At 34.1% G+C, this 25,355-nt stretch overlaps 5 protein-coding genes across 5 annotated transcripts; 3 read left to right on the plus strand and 2 right to left on the minus strand.

Annotated features, from left to right (window-relative positions):
- Positions 1 to 1,318: 1,318 nt before the first annotated feature.
- On the minus strand, positions 1,319 to 7,694 carry LOC133330599 (protein prenyltransferase alpha subunit repeat-containing protein 1). Its single transcript, XM_061539039.1, has 3 exons — positions 7,576 to 7,694; positions 2,111 to 2,481; positions 1,319 to 2,043 (listed from the first exon to the last, which is right to left on the minus strand). Exons 1-3 carry the CDS (start codon positions 7,662 to 7,664, stop codon positions 1,319 to 1,321), a joined length of 1,185 nt encoding a protein of 394 aa, XP_061395023.1. The 5' UTR covers positions 7,665 to 7,694.
- A 2,716-nt stretch (positions 7,695 to 10,410) lies between these two features.
- Positions 10,411 to 12,855, plus strand: LOC133330595 (iron-sulfur cluster assembly 1 homolog, mitochondrial). Its single transcript, XM_061539034.1, has 5 exons — positions 10,411 to 10,494; positions 10,642 to 10,695; positions 10,762 to 10,837; positions 10,901 to 10,975; positions 12,746 to 12,855. The coding sequence occupies exons 1-5, from the start codon at positions 10,411 to 10,413 to the stop codon at positions 12,847 to 12,849; spliced, it is 393 nt and encodes a 130-aa protein (XP_061395018.1). The 3' UTR covers positions 12,850 to 12,855.
- A 400-nt stretch (positions 12,856 to 13,255) lies between these two features.
- On the minus strand, positions 13,256 to 14,569 carry LOC133330593 (actin-related protein 6). Its single transcript, XM_061539031.1, has 2 exons — positions 14,388 to 14,569; positions 13,256 to 14,328 (listed from the first exon to the last, which is right to left on the minus strand). The coding sequence occupies exons 1-2, from the start codon at positions 14,557 to 14,559 to the stop codon at positions 13,280 to 13,282; spliced, it is 1,221 nt and encodes a 406-aa protein (XP_061395015.1). The 5' UTR covers positions 14,560 to 14,569; the 3' UTR covers positions 13,256 to 13,279.
- Positions 14,570 to 16,313: 1,744 nt separating this feature from the next.
- On the plus strand, positions 16,314 to 17,043 carry LOC133330592 (NADH dehydrogenase [ubiquinone] iron-sulfur protein 4, mitochondrial). Its single transcript, XM_061539030.1, has 3 exons — positions 16,314 to 16,417; positions 16,481 to 16,789; positions 16,858 to 17,043. The coding sequence occupies exons 1-3, from the start codon at positions 16,368 to 16,370 to the stop codon at positions 17,036 to 17,038; spliced, it is 540 nt and encodes a 179-aa protein (XP_061395014.1). The 5' UTR covers positions 16,314 to 16,367; the 3' UTR covers positions 17,039 to 17,043.
- A 2,977-nt stretch (positions 17,044 to 20,020) lies between these two features.
- On the plus strand, positions 20,021 to 23,364 carry LOC133330600 (upstream stimulatory factor 1). The gene is made up of 4 exons (XM_061539040.1): positions 20,021 to 20,139; positions 20,218 to 20,466; positions 20,620 to 21,324; positions 22,986 to 23,364. The coding sequence occupies exons 1-4, from the start codon at positions 20,021 to 20,023 to the stop codon at positions 23,362 to 23,364; spliced, it is 1,452 nt and encodes a 483-aa protein (XP_061395024.1).
- Positions 23,365 to 25,355: the final 1,991 nt, after the last annotated feature.

A 25,355-nucleotide genomic window follows, 5' to 3' on the forward strand; every position in this document is an offset into this window, starting at 1 on the left:
TTCTTGACAATATTGCTGAACACATTACATACCTAAAATGCTAGTATCACAAGAAAATCTATACCAAACCATTTAACAAATCAACAAAATATGGAATTTTTTTCTAAAGGTAGGTAACCCCGCTGACAAATTTTACAATTTTCGTACTTAAAGGGGTAATTTGTTTTACAAAAATATATTTCTTACATGTTTTCTTTTAATTTACACAATATATTTTATTTTTTATATATAACATCTGTTTATTATTATCTTAACATTTTTTTAAATTTCATTTACTAGAAATATATTGTATTTTAAAAATAAACAATAATTTTTTATTTTATGATTAATAATAATATTTCATTTCATTATTGAATGAAAACATACATACACACACATATTTTAATATTCAGATTCTGTTTATAACAAAAAATTACATATAGAGTGAAATGGCAAAAGTTAAATGAGAAAAAAAAACGAACGAATATAAAATTAATCTAAAAATTTTTAAGAAAGAAAGGGTGAAAGTGATATTTGTTTTGAATTAAGAATAAAATCTCTTTTGTTTTGAAAATGGAAAGCAGAGGGGGAGTCGTTTGAGGTCGCCGATTTCCCCCAACAAAGACAAAAAATTTTAAAAAGGTAGTCTTCATGGGAAGAAAGAAATTAAAAAAATTGTTGAGGAAATGGAAACCTAAACGATGTCCTCTGGCCGGGTTGTACATTTGTTGTAGACAGTGACATTGATCTAGACAATAAAGTTGAACACTGGTATTTTTGTTACTGTGCTAGGAAGACATTAAGCTTTCTAAGAAGAAGCAAGAAAAAAAGATTGGTATTTTTATAAGGCAACTGTCTTAAAAATATTATATTTATATTTAATATTTTCATTATATTCTCAATAAAAAAATATTGAGCCTAAGGACCTGACCAATATAGATTTCTTTTATTATAACTACATAAGGAACAAATGGAGTTCCCAATTCTATTTTATTTATTTTTTTATAATGAAATCAAGGCCAAAGGGCCAGGAAAGAAAACTGAAAAAGGAAATATTTTTTTTCTATGGGACAAAAGACCAAAATAAGTCACCTCATAATTGCAATATCCCTGCACAATATATTCATTATGCTGTGTAGTAAAAGAAAACTTTACAAATCTTAAAGGGGTTTTATGTTTCATGTAAATTTCATGTCACATAACCTCACATTTGTAAACATAACCTCACTTTTGTCAACACCTTCCTCAAAAATCATTACATGCTTCCAGCACTTCAACTGTATTATCTTGGTTTATTCTTTTGTTTTTCTATTACATAAAATTCCCAAAGACATTCAAACTAAGCAGCACCCGATTCATAATCAAAACCCAAAAACAATGAACACCATTTTCGATGCTTCGAACCCAACAGGCTTTCCGACTTCTTCAGGGCCCTCAAAAATTCATATGAATTATAATCGAATTTTCTTAAATGCGTATTGAATTGTTGCTGCTGCACAGGAGTGGTAGGTGGTGAATATATACCCATTAAATCTCCACTCAACAGACGGACACATTGTTCAACAATAAATTTTAATGAAGCACGACGATGCAGCTCAAATGATTCTCGCTCACCGTACATATTCTTTTGTTCATCACACAAACGCATATCATGCGCCGCCAAATTACAACAATAAAGAAATGATTTGAGACGAGCCTCTCCTATGGCCGCCTGATCAACATCTGGCAGCATTATGCTTAATATTTGTGCCGGACACTGGACATCAGCAATTAAATAGTAATTAATTAGTTCTTTTAGATCACGTAATTGTTGTAGTGCCTCGGTGTCATAGTAGGACATTTGATAGGCAAAGGTTATCAATATTTGGCGATAATGATAGCTGCTGTAGTCACTAATGTGTTTGCGCATGAATTTTTCGGAGCGCATTATTTCGGCTCTTATCAGCATGGGTGCATTGTGCAGCACCCATTGGCGGTGAGACCAGGCGTGGTAATTGCTGGAACTGCGATCGGCACAGCGTTCACAGATGCCAATTTCATGGTGCCAGTCAATGGCATCGTTACCTAGAAAAATCAAAACTTCATTTAGAATCTTTTTTCTATCTAGGGAAATTCCCATCCCTTTACTCACTCTGAAATGAATACAGCCACCTCCGGTAGGCAAAGGCCTCATTCGATTTGGGTTTTTTGCTCAGCACCAATGTTGAGAATTTCAATTCCCGATTCATTTTTAGGCGATTCTTTTGCACCAGCTGCCGTCGGATGTGCCAAAATGCCGTGACATCAGGGTTAATGAGCAGCGCCACATTCAGGTACTTCAAGAGATTATCACTTTGTTGGACATAACGCTGTACAGTTTGTTTTTTATAACCCATCAGCATACGATGAGCATGATCATAGACATGTTTGGCACACCACGACTCCAGGCCCAGATTGTGTTCCACATGTATTACAGGGGATTTGTTGCGATTCAACACTGTGGGAATTATTTCAAAGGAGGATCTGGAAGGAAGATAAAAGAAACATAAAAATTAGTCAGATTTATATTGATGATGACTTTCATGTACATTCCACTAATTACGGGATGGTCCAAGGAGTCTTCCTCTATTTAAAATGAGTTAGGAAACTATTAAATTAATAAACCATACCTTATTAACAACAAAATATTAAAATAAATAAATTAACTCCATTACCAAACGCGACCTAGTTAAACCTAACCTCCAAGCCAAAAACGTTACTAGTGAACCCTATCACATGCCAGGGAAATGAATTGCGACAGAAAATCGAGGATTTCTTAGGATCCTTACACTCTAGACATGGAATGTATTCAGCAATATTGCTCCTAACACTACAATGGATATTTTTCTAAAATATATTAACCCTATAAGTAACCAACTTTGGAATCTTGTTTGCTCCTTTATCAGAATCGCCTAATTTTTCGACATTTTATTAATTAAATTACATGATATCCTCGCGATCTTTACATTTTTGGTAAGGAGTATGTTCAGCAATATTACTCCTAACACTACGAGGAGTATTTTTGTAGAACACATTAACCCTCTAAATACTCAATTTAGGGTCATTATGCCACCATTTTCAAAAATAACTCATTCTTATCATTTTATTAATAAAATTTCATGATTTCCTCCCGATCCTTACATTTTTGGTATAGGATATGTTCAGTAATATTACTCCTAGCATTACAAGGATTATTTTTGTATAACATTTTAACCCTTTAACTACTAATTTTAAAGCACTTTTGTGTACATTTCTCAAAAAGAATTATTTTTCAACCACTTTATAAAAGAAGATGCAAGAAATCTACTAGATCCTTTAATTTTTTGTGCAGGATATGTATAGCAAAATTACTGCTAGCACTAAGAAGCGTATTTTTGTAATACATCTTAACCCTCTAAATACTTATTTTTAGGCCTTATGGCATAAGTTTCAAAAATAACCCATTTTCATTTTTAAAAATAAATCATTTTCATCATTTAATTTATGAAATTTAAGGATATCCTCCGGATCCTTGCATTTTTGGCAAAGGATGTGTTCAGCAGCATTACTCCTAACACTGCAAGGAGTATTTTTGTAAAACATCTTAACCCTCTAAATACTCAATTTTAAGCCTTTATGGCACCATTTCCAAAAAATACTTATTTTTCATCACATTATCGAAGAAATTACATGAAATCCTTGTGATCCTTACGTTTTTAGTAAAGGATATGTTCAGCAATATTATTCCTAGTAATACAAGGAACATTTTTGTAAAATATTGTAAATCTGTAGCTTCCGTCTTTAGGGTCCTATTCGGGTCATTTTCCGAAAAATCACTCTTTTGATCAATTTAAAAAGAAAAACGTGATATATCCTTGCTATCCTCACATTTTTTGGATAGGATATGTCTAGCAATATGACTCATAATCCTACATACAACATTTTTGTAGAACATATTAACCCTCTACTCAATTTGGGGACTTTTATACAGCGTTCCCAAAGGAATTCAAATTTTAACATTTTATTAATGAAATCTTATGAAACCCTTGCGATCCTTCCATATTTTGTGCAGGATAAGTTCAGTGGAATTACTTCTAACAGTACAGGGAACCTTTTTGTAGAACATCTTAAACCTCTAACTACCCAATTTAAGGTCTTAAGGCTAGGAAATGGTGCCTTAAGACCTTAAATGACCCATTTTCATTATTTTCATGCTTTTTCATCATAAGGATTCTTTGGTCGATTCATAATAAAATGGTAAAAAATAACATTTAGGAGCTAGAGGTTTAACATGTCCTACAATGATGTTGCACTAAATGTTCTGAATGATATTGCCATGGACATGATATCCCTAAAATGTAAGGATTATAAGGTTTCCTTGCTCGATATATAATAAAATGTTAAAAAATTACGAAATATTGGAAAATGGTACACAAAAGACCTCTTGGTTGAGGAGCTAGAGGGTTAAAATGTCCTACAAAAATGTTGCCATAAATGTTCTGAATAATATTGCCGAGGATATGTTATACCTAAAATGTATGGATCTCAAACATTTCCTGGTCGATTCACAATCAAATGGTTAAAAATAAGAAAATATCGGAAAAAGGCACACAAAAGACCCTTTGGTTGTGGAGCTAGAGGTTTGCAATATTCTACAAAAAGTTTCCTCACAGTGTCCACGACATTATTGTCAAACATGTCTCATACCTAAAATGTAAGGATCACAAGGAAAACTTCCTCGATTTAAAAAATATCCAAAATAAAAAAGTGGTTTCCCCAAAAATCTCCCATTTTTTTTTTTAAATCCAGAGCTTTCAAATATTCTACATATGGCATATTTTTAGCTCCCTCCCAATCCCCTGATTAAATCTCCTTACTTATTTCTATTCCCATTCTTCTATTTATTAGATTTTTTAGTACTTAAGCCTAATGCAAAATGACATTGAAAATTGACGATGATTGTCAACGACGACGCACTTGGTGTGGAATAATAAAATTGAAAATAAAAAAACACAACAACAACAACCCAGCAGCAGATAAAAATATCATAAAAAATTTAAAAAAAAAAACACACAAAAAATATTTAAGTGTGTGTGTGAGTCTGGAGACTTTGTGGGAGGGGTCCTACAGTAATGCTGATTGGTGTTGAGATGCCATGGAAATGTGGAAAAAGGTATGAATTTAAAATAATCAATATTCTATTAAAGTAATGTACTAAGGATGATGGATTAATGGGAGGAGGTGCCGCAATCCCTTGAGAATCAGGTTATGGGTTTAGCAAATGTTATAAAGTTTTAGAAAAAATTGAAAATTAGTTTAAGGTTTTTCGGGAATCTGCATGAATTTGAAATGCATTGTCTTTTGGTGCGGTTTAAAAAACAATGGAAAATTATATTTACTTTATTTTGAGGTTAAGGGCAGATAGTTTCCTTTTTATTTATGAATTTCCAATATTTTTAAAAGTGTATTTAATTTAAGGTTGATTTTATAAACCTCACCTTTCGGTTTTTTTAATTTTATTTTAAAAAAAAATAATAAATTCCAAAACCACAAGATATATGTACTCGCATATGTAGATACATACAAATCTTTGACGATATAAAATGTTGATTGGCTAAAGAAAAAAATATATATGTGTGCCAATAAATTATGATGTGACACGACAGTAACGACGCAGTACAATTGTGTTTTGATTGTGGCGGAGGGTCTTCTGTCTTCTACCTCCCGCTTTCTGCCCCTCCTCCTCCAACAACATTGTTGTGAAACCTATTAAATGACGCGGGGTACACATTTTCAATCTTGATTTGTTCAATTTCAAATGTTTGTTGCAACAAGAAATCCTAATAAATTGTAATAAAACCCCGTCCGAAGTGAGCTTAATTTATTAAATTGTTTGAAACAATTGGTTGAATGTGTGTGTGGACACACTAGGGTGTAACGAAGAAATTATAACTGAAGGAAATGGATCACAGAGATTTCTTGGTCGACTCAAATTGGTAAATGAAGAGATATCTGGCAAAATATACACCCAAGGACCCATTGCAAAAGGATTTAGAGGGTGGATATGTCTCTAAAAATAAATAAAAAATTATGATTTAGATGCTTAATTTTCTTTGGAAAAATATACACAAAAAAAACTATATTAATATGCCAGATCCTAAATAAATAAATAAAAATTAATGATTTAGATGCTTTTCTTTGGAAAAAGTATGCACAAAAAACCTCTATGCCTAATCCTAAATAGAATGTTGGGACACCATATAACAAAAATTCCTCCTTAACATCTTTGAAAATCTGTGTTCAAAAGTTCCTCTTTAACATGTCTCTAAAATATATAAATAACAATATAATTAAATAAATATACCTATAAATAAATTAAAAACCTATTTCCTACAGCTCCCAAATCCTCTTTACATTGATGGGTGGTTCTATTTCCCTTTTCTCCTCTGTAAAAATGCTAATTAACATTAATAATCATCTAATAATTCATCTAAGACATGCCATGTGTTGCTTAGTTCGATGTTTACGCCTCATTTCCTTATTAAAATTCCTAAAAATTATAAATTTATTAATTTAATTCCTCAAAAATCATTTTTTTTCCTTACACCCCATTCTATAATGCCTGTTATTTTGGCGCACTATTACAATAACAACAGCAACTCTGACAACTGTCATTGTCAACAAGCGTCATTGTTGCGCGCCTTAATTTAAATTTATTTACGCTGCTATGCATGTTCAATTTACATTCTACAATTCAATGAAGACGACCCAAAGTTAACCTTGACCTCCCTCTCTGTCATTCCACAGGGAGGGGAGCCATTTCTTTGCAAGATTTTTCCAATTAAAAAATAAATAAAAAAGTGATTATATTACAGGTGATTTATTGGCTTCAAGGAAGAAGAAGAAGAACACGAGAGAGAGAGAGAGAGTGAAAGGTTATGTGACAGTGGGAGCAAATGTGTGAGAGAGAGAGTGTGTGTGTGCAAAATGCAACGAGATTAGGCACCTGTTTTGAAGGGTAGTGTTAATAAAATAACGGTCAAAATAAAACGCGTTTGATAACACAGATGGTGAGGAGGCCTTTCTTTGCGAGATTTTTTCCATTAAAAAATGAATAAAGAATAAAAACATTACTGGTGATTTATTGGCTTCATGAAACAAGAAGAAGAACAAGAGGGAGAGAGAGCGAAAGGTTATGTGACAGTGTGAGCAAATGTGTGAGAGAGAGTGTGTGTGCAAAATACAGCAAGATTGGGCACCTGTTTTGAAGGGTAGTGTTAACAAAATAACGGTGAAAATAAAACGCGTTTGATAACACAGAGTTAATGTCAAAAGTGTGATGGGTAGAAAAAGAGTGAGAGAGAGAGAGAGCGGCTCAGGCAGAGAGTGAAAACAACTTCATAAAGGTTATCATCAATAATATAAATGAAATACAAAATTTATGCAGTAAAAAAACACAACAAAAGCCACCGCAATGTTTTGAAAGTACTATAAACAACAAGAAAAACAAAAACGATAAAATAAAGTACGGAAAAGGGGTTTTTAGAGGGTAGGTGGGTTAAAAGAGAATAAAAACAGGTTACAATTCGATTTACTTACAATTCAGTGTCCTTGAGGAAAACCGTATGCATGTCATTGATGATTTTTTCGCATAGCACCGTATGCTCATTGTCTGAATCGGAATCCATGTTGGACGGTGATTTTTTGTTGTTGTTGTTTTTTTTTTATTTTATTACTTGTTGTTGTTTTCTTTAATTTATGGAATTGTCAACAAAATTTTATGATTGCATTCAAATTATTTGGTTGTTTTTTTTTATATTTTATTTCTGCAAAATTAACATAAAATTTAATACACGTTTTAAAAAACAGCAACAACACACAACAGCAACAAGACACTTGTTTTTCGTTGTTCTTTTTCCCCCGAAAAATAAAAATGAAAACAAAACAACAAAATTGAAAATTCCGCCAGCACCACCAAAAAAAATAAAAAACAAAAAATTGACCACTTCAGCTAAAATTTTTTTCGACGTTTTCGATTTATGCTTGATTTGTTGTTTTTTGTCTTGTATTTTTTCTATACCGAAAAAAATAAATTTATTTTTAACAAACAATAAACTTATCCCATGAAAACAACCCAAAAAATAACTTATCACATCTCACAGAGCAACAATAACAAAAACAAGAACACTACTAACAGCAGCACAACACACAAAACACTGACAACCGACTACGACAGCAATGCGACGACGACCGCTTCAATCGGCATCATCATCGTTCTCGACGAGATGACAACAAAATATTAATTCAATAAAATTTAATTTAAATTTTATTCTTGATATGCCCCAACAACAACAAAATAAACATAACAACACTTCAAATGACTGCGAGACAAGTACCAAAAAATACACTTAAATGGAGAGAGAGAGAGCGCGAGCGAGCAAGCAACTGTCCCAGAGAGACAGAGTTAAGCATGGATTTTTTTCTTCAACAACAGATTGTTTTAAATATTTTCCATTTAATTTATTTATTTTGTTTTTGGAAACTATAAGAAATTATTTAAATTTCACAAACTCTGCTGGTTCTTTTAGAAAAATCGTTCACTTTTTAGTTTTTTTTTTCTTTTAATGAAATGAAAACAATACCCAAAGACACACAGCAATGACAACAATTACATATGGTATGGAGAGTGTTGTCAAGGGATGACAGTTTGGGGGGAAAAAGCGCCAAATTGCCACTTGCGTGGATATTAAAGGAACGAACAGGAAAAAAACGGCTGGTTTAACCCTTTCAAACAGAGTAATGTAATTAAATAAAAAATAAAGTAATTAAAATATAAAATAAATTAAATTATTAAAATAATAAAAATCAAAAGTAATTAATAATTAAAAAGAATGAATTTAATAAATAAATAAAAATTTATTAGTAAAAAATATAGTTTTTTAAAAAATTTTGTCAGTGTATAACAGTTATTTAAAACTGTTATACTGCAGTAATGCATCTCCAAATGTCCCCATATTTATTATCTTTCAAAAATATCATTTTTTCCGAACAAAAAGTTGAGTATAACAGTTTTCTTCAAACTGTTATATTACTGAAATCATGCTCAAAATAACGTCGGTATTCATAAATAACTCACATTTATGTTAATATGTAATTTTCACAACTGATTAACAATTATTTTTAGAATATTACAGTTATTTTGAAGTGTTATAATAACGAAAATTTGTTTAAAATCTATATTTTATTTATTATTATTTTATTATCGATATCTAGCAAAAATATATTTTCGCAATGTATAACACGTTCGTTCAGTGTATAACAGTTTACAAAAATCTATTAAATGTGTATAATTTTTACAACGTTTGTCAATTCCGATGTACAACACTTCACGAAAACTGTTATACTGTGTTTAAAATTGTCTATAAGTGCATTAGAATTAAATATAATTGTATTTTCTGTAATTCCCAATAATTATCACTCATTTCTAATAATTTGTGTTCGTATAACAGTTTTATTTTTAACTGTTATACGCATGAAAATAAGTCATAATTATTTCAAAAAATTGAAAATAACATTTATATTTCCATTAAATCTTATTATTTCAAAAAATTCAAAATAACATTTATATTTCCATTAAATCTGAATCATTTTTACAATTTTTGCAAATTTCAATGTATAACTCTTTTCGAAAACTGTTATACTGCGTTGCTATGCTAAACTGTTATACTACAAAAATTTCCAGAAATGAGCTGTAATTTAATAAAAAATTTAATTTTTATCATTTTTAGGGAAAATTTTTAAATTCAAGCCATTTTATCGTGCATAACAGTTAATTTTCTACAATATTCTACGCTGTTATACAGCAAAAATTTGCAGAAATGAGCTATAATTCAATAAATAAATTAATTTATATTATTTTTAAGTTAAGTTTTCTAATTGGAATATAAAGTATCCAAAATCCCGCCAATCACCCCAACTGTTCGACAACAAAGCTATCAATTTTCATACAAGAGAAGAAGAAGAATTTCATTAATTTAATAAATCAAATAAATTTCTAACGCCCTACGGATAAAACCGCAATAACATAATTAATTAATATATAATATTTATATATTAATCGTCAAGTCAAAAATCGACTTACAAATCCCTATTATGCAGAGAAAAGCCATCAGCTGATTGACATTCTGTTATGTCTCTCTCTCTACACAGTGCTTTGGCAATCACATCATCTGTTCAACAAGCAGGGCTATCAATTCATAGATCTTTCACACGAAAAGAAGAAGAAGCATGTCATTATTATCATAAATTGTTTAATTAGATCCCTAACACCAGACAGATAAAAACAAAAACAGACAATTTTCTCGAAAGGAAAACATCCTTGCTTTGTAAGGAAAACCCAGCTAAATTTAAGTGAATATTTCATTGAATAGAAAAATGGCTACAAAAGTTGTTGCCACAGCCACAGTGAGAGCTTTAAAGGGACGTAAACTTTTGCCCACCAGAGCCGCATTGACATTGGTAAGACGACGACGAAAAATAGAATTGTAAACATTCTGTTGCATTGAGATTTCATAACAAGTCAAATCGGCAGCAGTAGAAGAGGGAATTGAATTGACAAATTGAATATGTAAATAATAAAATTGTTGTTGTTTATTTCTTTTAAAGACTCCCTCGGCTGTACAGCGTATTAAGGATTTGTTAAAGGGACAACCGGAATATGTAAGTTTTGATTTTGTTTTATTCCCCATAAAAACTGATGAAATTAATTGTGTATGAATTCCTTAGACTGGCCTAAAGGTGGGTGTACGGCAACGTGGTTGCAATGGGCTTTCCTATACCTTAAATTATGCCAAAGAAAAGGGTAAGTACAACCATGGAAAATAATCAAGAGAAGTTGTATTTTAATTGTTTTATTTCGTTTTAGATAAGTTAGATGAGGAAGTGGTCCAAGATGGTGTTCGAGTTTATATTGACAAAAAGGCCCAGTTATCATTATTAGGTGAGTTTTTTTTTGGCATCCCACTTGACAATATTTATTTGTCATCTACGCCTCTGTGTGGACAACAATGTCCATTACTTGTGAAATGTTTTTGGGTAAACAAATGACGTAGAAAGCTATGTATAGTCTTTATTATTTTATTACGTTGCATTTATCACGTGGTACAACGCAAGGGATGGGGGCGACGAGGAAGATCTTCGTGGTGATAAGCAGCATTGCGGCAACGTAAAACCGAATTAGCAGATTTTGAACTATATTTTGGAGTCTAATTGGCTGTAAAACCAAAAATTATCTATGTCGGGCAATTTTTGGGAATAGAGCCCATCTAATGGAGCACCCAATTTTCGGTATTTTAAGGGTTTTTTAAAAACATTTTCCAACCAATTTAGCTGCAATTTGACTTTTCGTTGTCTGATTGGATGGCAATTCTCTTCTTACTAAAATTAACCAATGTTGGTCAATCTTTTGGAATAACCCCCAGGTATTGGTACCCCAAATTTGGGATATTTTAAAGATTTCGGTCAAGTTTTCTGATCGAATTTGCTGTAATTTCATATATTGGCACCCCGTTTAAATACAAATCTGTCAATCAAAAATTATAGATATTGGTTCACATTTAGATGTAGCTCCCATATAACGGTGCCCCCAATTTTCGAGGTTTTAAAGTCATTTTCCAACCGAATTGGCTGTAATTTTATATTTTGAAGTATGATTGGTTGGTAAATCTTCCTGCCGAAAATTGTGCATGTCAATCCATCTTTAGGTATAGCCTTCTTTAATCTTAACCTCAAAATTTTCAATAATTTAAGGATTGTGAACATATTTTCCAACCAATTTGGTTGTAATTTAATATCTCAGAGTCTGATGGAGTTGCAAAACCTCTCAACCACAAATTGTCAATATCGATCCACATTTGGGTATAGGCCCCATATAACCATATTCCTATTTTCGGGATTTTGAACACATTTTCCAATCGAATTGGCTGAAATTTGATATCCGGCTTTCTGATTGGCTGACATATCTCCCTACAAAAAATTGTCTATATCGATCCATCTTTAGGTATAGCCCCCATATAATCCAACCTCAAAATTCCGATATTTATAAGAATTTTGAAGGCATTTTTTAAATAAATTGGCTATAATTTAATATGTTGGAGTCTGATGAAGAAGCTAACCTCTCTACCAAAAATTATCCATATCGGTTCATATTTAGGTCGAGCCCCCATATAACCAAACTCCAATTTTCGGGATTTTGAACACATTTTCTACCCAAATTGGCTGTAATTTAATATCTGGCTTTCTTATTGGCTGACAATTCTCTCTACGGATAATTATCTATTTCGGTCCATCTTTAGATATAGTCTCCATGTAACCTAACCTCAAAATTACGATATTTTTAAGGATTTTGAAGGCATTTTCCGACCAAATTGGCTGAAATTTAATATTTTTGGGTTTGATGGACTACCGAATCCACTTACCAAAATTTTTCAATACCGGTCCACATTTAGTTATAGTCCCTATATAAGGGATTCTCAGTTTTCGGCATTTTGAACACATTTTCCAACCGAATTGTTTGAACTTTTATATTTGGCTTAATACTTGGCTGATAAATCTCCGTACTGAAAATTATACATATCGGCCCACCTTTAGGTTTAACCCCCATATAACCTAACCTCAAATTTTTGAATTTCTTTTGCCAAGAGGATGGAGATGGATTTAACTCCCTTTCTATTTGTTTTTACTAATTGTTCTCTATCTTCTTTCCTTTTAGGCACCGAAATGGACTACGTGGAATCTAAACTTGCCAGCGAATTTGTCTTTAACAATCCAAATATTAAGGGCACATGTGGCTGTGGCGAATCGTTTAGTATATAAACTAAAAGAAAATAGTAAAAATTAATAATAAAAAATGAGAATCGTGTGTGATCCTATAGTTTGTTATTTTTAAAGAACAAGAAGAATATATCGAAAGAAATGTAAAAGAAATAAAATCTAAATTTAAGGACGCTAGAGATTTGTATCTTCTAATTAATTACTCATATGCTGTGAACGGAAAAAATTCACAATTGTTGCCTAGGTAATAGAGCTTTTTTGCTTAAGTTTATATTTTTTGTTTTGTTGTCTTTAACTAAATAGTCTCTAAATGTAGTTCAATATTTGCTTATAATTTCGTAAAAAATAAATATACGAAAACTGTAAACAATGCAAAGAATCAAATAAATAAGTGCACCAAAAATATAACTACTCCTTTCCTTTAAATCAAAAATTCTAAAAACAAATATTTTTGTTTTTTCTAATTTTTTTATTATCTTCCATTACTGGCCGTGTAACCATTTTCTTCATATTCATCACGGGTGAGAAGGGTTTCCTTAAATCCATCACTACTGGCCATTTCTTTGCCACCATACCAACCATAACTAATAGGATCATCGGGAAATATCAACGATACCTCCAAATCATCTGGAGCCAAAGCGCGTATTTCACTTTTCAGCCTGGGCACAAAGCCGGGAAACAACGATGAACCACCAATTACCAAAATATTACGCAGCAGTTCATGATGGGCATAGGCAGGGCAATCCTTCAAGGCATCTATAACAGCCTCGGGTATACCAACCTGTTGTATACCCACATCCGAGGGGTTGAACAACAACTCCGGTACAGTAAAACGTTCATTACACAAACGCATCGATTGTTGATCACAATCTTCATCCTCGGTCGGTTGTCCGCCACCACCACCACTACCCTTACGGATATAACCCCTTTTAACAGTGGTAAAATCTGGCAGCATATATTCCACAGTAATCTCGGCACGTTTCTTCGGATCACTATGTACCCGCATATCATCGGCAAAGTTCTGTGATACAAAGCAAACATCTTCCTTTATTTGATTCACCACATAAGATTCATCCATTAGATTTATGTGGCGATAGGAAATAATTTCTTTCATGTGATTGGTCAAGGCTTTACCACCCACCTCAATGCGTCGTATTCCTTTCAGCACCCTTTTACCTCGTACAAATGGCACAACATGGGTAAAACTATAGCCCACATCAACAACAATACAATTTAAGGCCTGCATAGAGGTTTCCTCACCACTATCGGCACAATAATTATATGCCGCCAACTCGGCCGTTGTTGTTTTATGGATACCATTACAATGATATTCCTCAAATAATATCTCCACCATTGTCTCTTGGATGCTGGCGAAATTCAATTGCGGCTCTGTTACCAAAATATTGCGATCTTCCAAATTAATGCCCGTACCTTCATTGCTAAAGAAATAATCCCACACCGTTTTTTGTATGTCCCAGTTTAGGAGATAACCCTTTTGGAAACACAAAATGTAAAATAAACCTAAAAACAATAAATAATTATTTCTATATTCTTCATAAGGAAACACATTCCAAACAAACCTGAGGCATCTCTACACTCATCAATTTGATTGCCAATAAATGCCCGGCGTCTCTCGGCCTTTGCTTTCATTATACAATTCAACAACACCTGGGGATCATCCTGTGAGGCCAAACCCAATTTGGCCGTATAGGCTCCATTGTCCAAGACCACAGTGACTCCATTGTCGTCCATTTTCGAGCATTCGTTTAGATTTGCCAAGGAAATAAATGCGGCAAACCCTACTCTCTCAAGAAAACAAAACCCCTCTTCCTCTTTACATACACTTCATTCACTATGAAATGTTAGCACATTCATAAATACCCGGCGTCACTCGGCCTTTGCTTTCATTATACAATTCAGCAACACTTGGGGATCATCCTGTGAGGCCAAACTCAATTTGGCAGTATAGGCTCCATTGTCCAAGACCACAGTGACTCCAATGTCGTCCATTTTAGCGGATTTGTTTCGGTTTACCAAGGAAATGAATGCGCAAACTTTACTCTCTCTCCTGGGCTCTCTCAAGAAAACAAAAATACTCTTCTTCTTTTTATACATTTCATTCACTATGAAATGTTAGCAATTCTTTGAAATGCATACCCAATGATGTGAGGTGATGCTATTTTGTGCCCTAGTCCACGATCGTCCATGTTAGCGGATTTGTTACAATTTGCCAAAGAAATAAATGCGTCAAACTTTACTGCCTCACCTTGGCTCTCTCAAGAAAACAAAATTACTCTTCTTCTTTATATTCGCTCCATTCACTATGAACTGTTAGCATATTCTTAGAAATGCATAATAGCACATTGTCCGTTAGTTGTCAAACAAATCTTTTTGTCCTCTTTGTATTTTAACCCGACTCCCGGGTAACGAATCATCTATATCCTTAAATAAAACTACGTTTTAACACATTTTTTGGTAACGGAATAGAATGATAAGTTTTTTTAAACTCCTCACGGGAAAAATGTGCCTCATTTTTGGCACTCAAAATGAGACATACTTTTCTTTTTCTTATCAAATGCACTCACAAGAGACTCATTAAAATAATTGCATTTATTAATGAATTCATATATTATGTAGCCATTGATAATGAATTTTATTAATTTAATAACGTATTTCTTTAATTTACTATTCATCATTTCATTTTTTTGTATTTATTGTGGAAATAAAACGACAAACATTTCACTCTCACAACGGTCTCTCAAAAGTAATCTTGTTCTTGACACTTGTTAATGCTCTGTAAACTAATAACACATTGTTTGCTATTCCATACATTCCATTCTTAAAATAATCTAAGAAATAAAAATATTTAAACTTTTTTGGGAAGCGATATTATAAATTTTTTAATTTATTTTTTTAAAGAAGTAGCATCACAAGAAAAATGTGTCTCCTTTTCGGCACCCAAAAAACAGACACACTCTTCTTCTTGTTATCAGATGCACTCAAACACGAGAAGCATTTGATTTTATTAACAAATTAAAATATTATATAGTAACTTTATTATGATTTTTATAACATTTTAACACATATTTTTTATTATTTAATATTCTTTTTAACTTTTATATGAATTCATTATAAAAATAAAACAAAAAGCAGTTGCACTCTCACAATGGCCACTCAAATGTTGTCTTGTTTTGATATCTTGCAATTCACTCTGAATTAATAACATACGGTCTGTTCATTTTTCATTAAATTTAATTTTTTTGGGATATTACATTTATATTAAATACAAAATTTCGTTATTTTAATATTATACAATACTCCACATAAATAACATGCAACGATATGATTTATTTTTGCCTCCTACAAGGCAAAAAACGGCAAACTCTTCTTCTTTTCCTCTCTCAACGGCTTGCTATGCAGTAATGTATAATAGCACACACCCATTGTCACAAAACATATGTTTTGCAGTTTGCAAAATTGACAGTAGACCAACCAATTAGTTTTTTTATGTAATAACTTTTGTTTCGCCCATTGTTCCAAGTTCATTTAGCCCAAAGAAAATGTCCTTGCTGAGGCAAATTGTTCAGGCCACCAAGCACACTCAACACTGGTAACAATTTAAAAATTTTTGCAACAACAAAACATGAATATAGTTACGATTTCCCTTTTGTAGGTCTCCAGTGTTGAGCCGCGGCATGGCCTCAATGCGCGACACCCCCGTCATTGATGTGGATACAGCTTTGGCCAAGCCCGAAGATCTGGAACAAAAAAACAAATTGCAAGGTACCATTACTGTGCCCGTCAAAGTTGACATCAGCCCCATTACCGGTGTACCCGAGGAACATGTTAAGACACGTCGTGTACGCATCTATATGCCACCCAAGAATGCCATGCAAAGTGGCACCAACAATTTGCAAACCTGGCAAATTGATTTCGATAATCGTGAACGTTGGGAAAATCCCTTGATGGGTTGGACTTCAACGTAAGTGGAGCGGGAAATGATTTTGATTACATTTTTGTTTGTGTTAATTATTGTTTTTGTTTTTTTAGTGGCGATCCATTGTCCAATATGCATGTCAACTTTTCTTCACCCGAAGAGGCCATTACCTTCTGTGAAAGAAACGGCTGGCGTTGGTTTATTGAACGTCCCGACAAACCCAAAACTGAACGTGTCAAGAATTATGGCATTAACTTTGCCTGGAACAAACGTACCCGTGTCTCTACTAAGTAAATTGTTGTTAACCGATTTTTTTCTTTAGAATATTTGAAAGAGGGGAATCATCATGTATGTGAACTAGTGAATTTCCAAATGAATAAGAATAAATGAAATGCTTCTTAAGGTTAAAAAAAATGGAAAGGTAAATTAAATTTTCGAAATATTTTTTATTGTCATTTGTGCCTCTTATCATCTTCTCTCTTTATATTTGTCTTTAGATTTCATATCATTTGGGCTTTTACTTCTGCGATGATAGTAGTCTTTTGTTTCTCTTCGATGATATGGACTCCTACTTCTATCACGAGAATAATGTTCCTTGTGGAAATTTTTCAATCTAGCGGATTTTTCATCAGCTTTATGTGCTGTATATCTTTGCCTATTCCTGCTATGATCATGATCGTACATTGAACTACTATGACCCTCATTATGCGAATGGTATTCACGCCTCTGGTAGAGGTCTTCATTTTTGTATTTGTCATATTTTTCTGCCTTTGGACTCCTACGCCTATAGAGGTCATCGGGGTTTTTGGTACTATCCCATCTAGGGCTTTGGTTTCTATTACTTCTTTCATAGTCTCTAGTGGAAGAATCCCTTTTTCTTTCCTCATTTTTATGATAATCTCCATGGAATCCTTTGGTGGCTTCTTCCTGATTATGTCTTCTTTCATCTTTCCTTGCGTAATCTCTTCTCTCCCCTCTTCTGTCACAATTTCTCAGGGAACTTCCCCTTCCTCTATTGGTGTTTTCATTTTCAGCTACATGCATGGTTCTGCTGCTTCCCTTATTACTTGCACAATCACGATTGGGTTCTTTGTATTTTGCATGGGAAGATCTGTGCTCATTTTTATGAGGTTTGTTTTTGGAATCCTGTTCACTCCCTCCTCCTCGATTCCCTTTTTCATAATCTCCTTCCTTGCAATGTTGGGACCTTCTGTGGTCATGATTTCCTCCATCAGCTGTCCTGTTTTTCGATTCACTTTCAGTCTCATTGTTCCCTTTCCCTCCAACTTGATTGCCACGATACTGTTCCAGGGCCTGCATTTGCAATAGAACCAATGCTCGGATTTCCTCTATTAGTGTGGGTTTGGTTTTACGAAATTTACGTTTCTTACGTTTGGCTTCACGTTTCTTCTCGGCCACAATATCCGCCAGGGAAGTAACGCCTTCGGGTCTAAATAGAGAGATAGAAATTAAAACAATATTTAAATAAAGTACTTCCCCAGGTTCCCTAGATTACAAGCGAAGTTCGGATTTTTCCATGCTCTTAGTGTTCCGATCACAACAATAACATCTTTTCTAAGGGAACATATCTTCCAGCGATATGTCTACAAAGTTCGCCGAAGCTCGTATTCCCAACAAAATCCGAACGAATCACCTAATCTAGACTTCATCCCTTCAGACTACTTACACCTCTTCTATTCCATTATTATTAACCTTCTGCGTATTCTCTATTGTATATTCATAGATCGACAATTTTTCATCTCTGGCGAAATTTCCCTGCAATTCATTGAAGTTTTGTGGAGCTTCAATATTCGGGTTGTTCAAAAGATTTTGTAATTCAGGTGTTCCTGGAAAACAAAACGGAAAATATTTACTATAAATTTACATATTTAGAAGGACATTTCGTACTTAGTGTCACAGAATTGTCGCCAATGATGCTATCCGGAAAACTGGCCTTTTTTGGAGGTATAATGGGTTTGGCAGCATTATGCATGTCCTTCGAGTCGTATGCCTCTGAATTTGTATTGAAATTCTGTAATAAAGAATAATATTTTTAAATATTCTTAATTTGTATATTAGGCACCCAAGTGACGTTTGAAATGTAAACAAAAATCCCCAAATCAAATCTAACCTTACTATGGACAAAAAAATCATCTCTAATATAAATTTAGTGCATAATAAATGTTAAAACTCCACTATTTCTAGGCCTGGAGCACATTATGCCCATACTTCCTTTTATGGGGACATTGAGGTATGTAAATCAACCCCCTATTCACACACATCGCTCTGATGGGTAACAAAATTACGACCACTTCTCTCAAAATATCTATTACAAAACCAATATTTTACATTATTTTTGTCATTGTGCGTTGAGCAATCGACGTTTGCTCTATGAAGACCCTTCACATCCACCTTGCGCGCAATTTCCCCCGGCATTTTGTCTTACCTTTAACACTCCCTCTTCGGTCCAATTTAAACGTTGCAGTAATTTTGCCAATCTGACTTTGCACTCCGCGATAAATTGTGTCAGATTTTCATTATTTGCCGTTTGCATTTCCATTTCTCTAATGAAAATTAATTAAATTTCATGATTTTCCTTTAAAAATCTAAAAAACAAAACAATCTGTTCAAATGCTATACGCCAAAATTTAAGTTGCCCCCTTAAGGCGCTCTCTCACACACAACAAAACAAATCACGGTTAAAATCACGCCGCTGAGACCATTTTCCTTATGTCAAAGAATTTATATGAAATGCCATACGCCAAATTTTAAGTTGCACTCTCATCTCCCTCTCTCAAAACAAAACACAGCTGTCAATCAATGAAAACAATGTGTGACAATGGTAGTGTTTACACTGGGCGCTCTATTTATAAGGCAATAAGAAAACGAAAACAGCTGTTTTTCCTTCTGTCAAAATATTTGCCAAAATCGAGCGAAAAAATATACATTTCGCTTTGACAGAGGCAATTTCGTTTTTTTTCATAATAAACAACCACAAAAAAGTAGTAGAAAAATAAAAAAAACGAAATTCCCAATCTCTGGGGATATATAATGTTTAAAAATTGAAGAGAAACGTAAAATAAATAATCTGTGCTAATGTATTGTGTGTGTGCTAGTGGTATATTTCTGAAAATTTTCGAAAATCTTATCTCCAGCTATTCTTAAAAGCAGCAAACAGCTAAGACCCCCCTCCCCCTCACAACAACAAAAAAGAAAATTTTTTAAACCCAAAACAAAAACCTTTCTTCGCCTAAATAACTTCTTATGTTTACCATTATGGATAATCATCGTAAAAGGGCCCGACTGGAGTTGGTGCCCACTGCGTCAAATGATTGTTTACAGGGAGTGGCCACGGCATCTGCAACGGGTACAACATTGGCCATAGGTGGACAAAGGTAAGGATAAGTCGCATAAAATTATAATTTTGTTGTTGTTTACTCCCCCTTTTTTGTTGTTGTTGTTTTGTCTTACAGTTTCATATTGAGCAATGCCTCGGCATCAGCACTTCCCGCCAACATTTTACTTTCTATATGCGATGATAATTCCGATGAATCGGAAGAATATCTAATAGATAGTTCCGTTTTGCAACAAATCAAACAGGAGAATAATGTGGCCGCCACACAATCCATAACAACAACAGCAGCGACAACGTCCGGCCATAACGTACAGCAGCAGCCGCCCCCACAGCAGCCAGCCAACACAACCCAGTTGTTGACCACAGTGCCACAATATCGTATTATTAATCATCATCAATCAGGGAAAACCATAATAAATCACAACAACAACAATTTGACCACCAACAACAACAATAACAACACCACAGCACTCGTAAATACCACATTGTCCGCTAATACCACGACGCTAATCCCAACTAGCATGCAACTGTCCAGTGGCTGTGAAATCTATGTCATCAAAGAGATCCAACAACAACCGCCGAAGCAATTACTTTCGGAGAGTTTGACAACAACAACAACAAATAAATTGGTGAAAAATAATACCACCATTAAATTGGAACCTATGTCACCAACTTCATCTTCCACATCATCATCGACAACGGCTGGGGGTGGTGGTGGTTCAATGGCTCAACAAATATTGCGTAGCAATACCGCAACAACAACCAATCCACAGCAACAACAACAAACTATCATCTCGAATATTAATCCAATTTCTATTAACAACAACACGAATACGAACATTGCTGCCCATACCGAAGATCCCAGTAAACAGCGTAGCCTCATCTTGGAAGCCTACAAGAAGCGGGATGATAAACGTCGTGCCACCCATAATGAAGTCGAACGACGTCGTCGGGATAAAATCAATAGTTGGATATTTAAGTTGAAGGAAATGTTACCCTCGGATATGAATAATGTGGTTAGCAATGGGAGTGGTGGTGGCGGAACAACGCTTATCAAAGAGGCTGTCAATGTTGGCGGTAGCATGCCACCACGTCTATTATTGCAATCCCAGCAGCAACAACAACAACCAGTAGGCTCTACGCGTACACCTCCAAGTGATTCAAAATCTCAGATATTAATCAAAGCATGCGAATATATTAAATCAATGCAAGATGAAATCCAAAGGTAAGTGGGTGGAGGAATTGAAAGGGGCATTAATGGAAATCGATGTTAATAGAATAGTAGATGATCCTATTACAAACATATGGTGTGGTACACAGAGGGTATCTACAGTATAGTAGAGGTTCTCATAGGGTATCTATTGTTCGGTACAGGTCTTCAATGGCTACCTACTGTGTAATAGAGGTTCGACATGGACATCTATATGGGAAGTGAGGTTCTCAAAGGCCATCTACTGTTCGGTAGAAGTACTCAATAGCTATCTACTGTTTAGTAGAGGTTCTCAAAGGACATATACAGGGTAGTAGAGGTTCTCAAAGGACGCCTACTTGGTAGTTGAGGTCCTCGATGGACATCTACTGTATGGTAGAGGTTCTCAATGAACATCTACTGGGTAGTAGAGGTTCTCAAAGGCCATCTACTGTGCAGTAGAGGTTCTCAAGGGACATCTACTGGGTAGTAGAGGTTCTCAAAGGATACATACTGTGCAGTGGAGGTTCTCAATGGACATCTACTGTGTAGTTGAGGTTCCCGATGGACATCTACTGTGTAGTAAACATTTCTCAAAGGCCATCTACTGGGATGTTGAGGTCTTCGATAGACATTTACTGTGCAGTAGAGGTTCTCAATGCACATCCACTGGGTAGTAGAGGTTTTCAAAGGACATGTACTGGGTAGTTTAGGTCCTCGATAGACATCTACTGTGTAATAGAGGCTCTCAAAGGACATTTACAAGGTAATTGAAGTCCTCGATGGACATCTACTGTGCAGTAGATGTTCTTAATGGACTTCTATCGTGTATTAGCGGTTCTCAAAGGCCATCTACTGGGTAGTTGAGATCCCCGATGGAAATTTAGGAACATCTACTGTATAGTACAGTTTCTCAAAGGACATTTACTGGGTAGTTGAGGTCGTCGATGGATATCTACTGGATAGTTGAGGTCCTCGATGAACATTTACTATACAGTAGAGGTATTCAATGAACATCTACTGTGTAGGAGAGGTTCCCAAAGGGCACCTAATGGGTAGTTGAGGTCTTCGATAGACATCTACTGTGCAGTAGTGGTTCTCAAAGAACATCTACTGTGTATTAGAGGTTCTCAAAGGACATCTACTGTGCAGTAGAGGTTCTCAAAGGACATCTACTGTGCAGTAGAGGTTCTCAAAGGATATCTACTAGGTAGTTGAGGTCCTCAAAGGCCATCTACTGGGTATGTGAGATCCTCGATGGACATCTACTGTGTAATATAAGTTCTCAATGAACATCTACTGGGTAGTTGAGGTCCTCAAAGGCCATCTACTGGGTAGGTGGGGTCCTCGATGGACATCTACTGTGCAGTAGAGGTTCTTAATGGACATCTACTGTGCAGTAGAGGTTCTTAATGGACATCTACTGTGCAGTAGAGGTTCTCAAAGGCCATCTACTGGGTAGTTGAGGTCCCCGATAGACATCTACTGTGCAGTAGAGGTTCTCAAAGGGCATATACTGTGTAATAGAGGTCATAATAGGGCAGCAACCCGGTAGTAGAGGTTATCAATAGACATCTACTGTATAGTAGAGTTTCTCAATGGACTTCTACTGTGTGGTAGAGGTCTTCAAAGTACATTTTCCTTTTTTCGGCCTGAATTTTTAAACTAATTCTGTGTGATTTCTTTTTTTTCACCAGCCTCCGCGAGTGCCTTACGGAAAATGAAAATTTACGTTTGAGCAATCAACGTTTACAGGATGAAATCAATGAATTGCGCAGCAAACAACAACAGCTCACAGAACACGACAGCAGCAACAGCAATAATCAACACGAATCGAACAATAATGCCCTGCTACTTAGCCCCAGCGATGATGATGAATGTGAAATAACCTTAAATTCGTTAAATGCAACCTATGCCAATGTTCAACTTTTCTCACCCAATGCTAGGGCCATTATTGGTCCGACAACAAAAACCAATACAACAGGCGGCTCCTCAGTAGCTGCAGCAGCGATCAACACAAATACGGGTATAATCTATACAAAGCGTGAATTAATTATAAGAGATTATGTGGATTAGAAAGGGAGAGGGAAAACGAATGAAAATAATTTTGAAAGTTACTTATAAAGTAATTTACGAACAAGAATAATGTAGGAGAAGAATAAGAAGAATTTTGAAAATGATTTTATTTATTTTTTTAATTTTAATTTAATTTTGTTATGTGATATTTACAAAAAATGTGTGTGTTATATATCACAAAAAACTATATTTTTATTTATTATTTTTTTAAATTATTTGTGCAATTTATTTTTATTTATTAGTTTTATTTAAAAAAATTATTTTAAATATTTTTTAAAAGTTTAAAAAATTGAATATTATTTTATTTAATATTTTTAAGAAAATTAAACAAATTTTCATTAAGTTAGGGATTTTTTAAAAAATCGGAAATTTTTTTTAAATACTTTTATAAAAAAATATAAAAAATGGACATCTACTGTGGTTCTCAATGGACATCTACTGTGTAGTGGAGGTTCTCAAAGGACATCTACTGGGTAGTAGAGGTTCTCAAAGGCCATCTACTGGGTAGTAGAGGTTCACAAAAGCCATCTACTGGGTAGTTGAGGTCCTCGATGGACATCTACTGTGTACTAAAGGTTCTCAAAGAACATCTACAGGGTAGTTGAGGTCCTCCATGGACATCTAATGTGCAGTAGAGGTTCTCAAATGACATCTCCTGCGTAGTGGAGGTTCTCAGAGGACATTTACAATGTAGTAGAGACCATCAATGAACGTCTGCTACGTTGTAGAAGCCCTCAATGGACATCTACTGTACATTAGAGGTTTGTAATGAACATCTACTGTGTAGTAGAGGTTTTCAATGGCCATCTACTGTGTAGTAGAGGTTCCGAAATGACATCTATTGTGTAGAAGAGGTCCTCAATGGTCATCTAGTGGCTAGTAGAGGTTCGCAATGGACATCTACTGTGTAGTAGAGGCGTTCAATGGACATCTACTGGATAGTGGAGGTTCTCAATGGACATCTACTGGGTAGTAGAGGTTCTCAATGGGCATCTACTGTGCAGTAGAGGTTATCAATGGACATCAACTGTGTAGTAGGTGTTCTCAAAGGCTATCTACTGGGAAGCTGAGGTCCTCGATAGACGTCTACTGTGCAGTAGAGGTTCATTAAAGACATCTATTGTGTAGTAGAGGTCCTCAATTGACATCTACTGTGTAGTAGAGGTTCCGAAAGGGCATCTATTGTGTAGTAGAGTTCCTCAATTGACATCTGCTGTATACTAGAAGTCCTCAATGGACATCTACTGTGTAGTAGAAGTCCTCAATGGTCATCTGCTGTATAGTAGAGGTTTTCAAAGGTTTTCTACTGTGTAGTAGAGGTTCCGAAAGGACATCTACTGTGTAGTAGAGATCCTCAATTGACATCTGCTGTATAGTAGAAGTCCTCAATGGACATCTGCTTTGTAATAGAGGTCTTCAATGGACATCTACTGTGTAGTAGACGTTTTTGATGAACATCTACTGTGCAGTAGAGGTTTGTGATGGATATCTACTGTGTTTTTTAGTCTTAGTAACCATAAAGATTTTAATTGTATACCTCATTGTTTGTAGTGATTTTTTATGTAAAATTATTTTCAAAAAATGAATTTAAAAAAAATTCTAACCTCTGAATTTTTTCTATATTTAAAAAAAATATGGTCTTGAATTTTTTATATTAAATGAGAATACATAAATTGATCTTCAATGTTTATTTTAATGGTTTAATTTTAAAAATTAAATTTATTTAAAGTTTCAATTTTGTAAATTTTTATTTATTTTTGTAATTTTAATTATTTAATTTTTTATGTATTTTATATTGTTTTTTATTTTATTTTTCTGTATTTGTTAAATGGTTTAATTTTAAAATTAAATTTGTAATATTTATTTTTGTAATTTTAATTTTTTTTTTAATTTTTCTGTATTTAATATTTATACTATTTTTTAAATTTTTTTTAACAAAGAAAGAAATAGTGCAATAATTCAAATATGAACAAAAACATGTTAACATTGTT

This window comes from Musca vetustissima, unplaced genomic scaffold (genome assembly GCF_032173495.1).
Source record: "Musca vetustissima isolate MV318-11 ecotype Yass unplaced genomic scaffold, APGP_CSIRO_Mvet_v1 utg12995, whole genome shotgun sequence".
Taxonomy (NCBI): Eukaryota; Metazoa; Arthropoda; class Insecta; order Diptera; family Muscidae; genus Musca; species Musca vetustissima.

What these genes read in the sequence shown, in the direction of transcription:
- LOC133330592 (XM_061539030.1), top strand. Translation starts at nt 16,368, where the DNA reads ATGTCCTTGCTGAGGCAAATTGTTCAGGCCACCAAGCACACTCAACAC. An exon ending in ACCAAGCACACTCAACACTG is followed by an intron (nt 16,418 to 16,480) that starts GTAACAATTTAA and finishes TCCCTTTTGTAG; the next exon opens with GTCTCCAGTGTTGAGCCGCG. An exon ending in TTGATGGGTTGGACTTCAAC is followed by an intron (nt 16,790 to 16,857) that starts GTAAGTGGAGCG and finishes TTGTTTTTTTAG; the next exon opens with TGGCGATCCATTGTCCAATA.
- LOC133330599 (XM_061539039.1), bottom strand. Translation starts at nt 7,664, where the DNA reads ATGGATTCCGATTCAGACAATGAGCATACGGTGCTATGCGAAAAAATC. An exon ending in TTCCTCAAGGACACTGAATT is followed by an intron (nt 2,482 to 7,575) that starts GTAAGTAAATCG and finishes TCTTCCTTCCAG; the next exon opens with ATCCTCCTTTGAAATAATTC. An exon ending in GTGGCTGTATTCATTTCAGA is followed by an intron (nt 2,044 to 2,110) that starts GTGAGTAAAGGG and finishes TGATTTTTCTAG; the next exon opens with GTAACGATGCCATTGACTGG.
- LOC133330595 (XM_061539034.1), top strand. Translation starts at nt 10,411, where the DNA reads ATGGCTACAAAAGTTGTTGCCACAGCCACAGTGAGAGCTTTAAAGGGA. An exon ending in TAAAGGGACAACCGGAATAT is followed by an intron (nt 10,696 to 10,761) that starts GTAAGTTTTGAT and finishes TGAATTCCTTAG; the next exon opens with ACTGGCCTAAAGGTGGGTGT. An exon ending in AAATTATGCCAAAGAAAAGG is followed by an intron (nt 10,838 to 10,900) that starts GTAAGTACAACC and finishes ATTTCGTTTTAG; the next exon opens with ATAAGTTAGATGAGGAAGTG.
- LOC133330600 (XM_061539040.1), top strand. Translation starts at nt 20,021, where the DNA reads ATGGATAATCATCGTAAAAGGGCCCGACTGGAGTTGGTGCCCACTGCG. An exon ending in ACCCAGTTGTTGACCACAGT is followed by an intron (nt 20,467 to 20,619) that starts GCCACAATATCG and finishes AATCCCAACTAG; the next exon opens with CATGCAACTGTCCAGTGGCT. An exon ending in ATGCAAGATGAAATCCAAAG is followed by an intron (nt 21,325 to 22,985) that starts GTAAGTGGGTGG and finishes TTTTTTCACCAG; the next exon opens with CCTCCGCGAGTGCCTTACGG.
- LOC133330593 (XM_061539031.1), bottom strand. Translation starts at nt 14,559, where the DNA reads ATGGACGACAATGGAGTCACTGTGGTCTTGGACAATGGAGCCTATACG. An exon ending in TGAGTGTAGAGATGCCTCAG is followed by an intron (nt 14,329 to 14,387) that starts GTTTGTTTGGAA and finishes TATTGTTTTTAG; the next exon opens with GTTTATTTTACATTTTGTGT.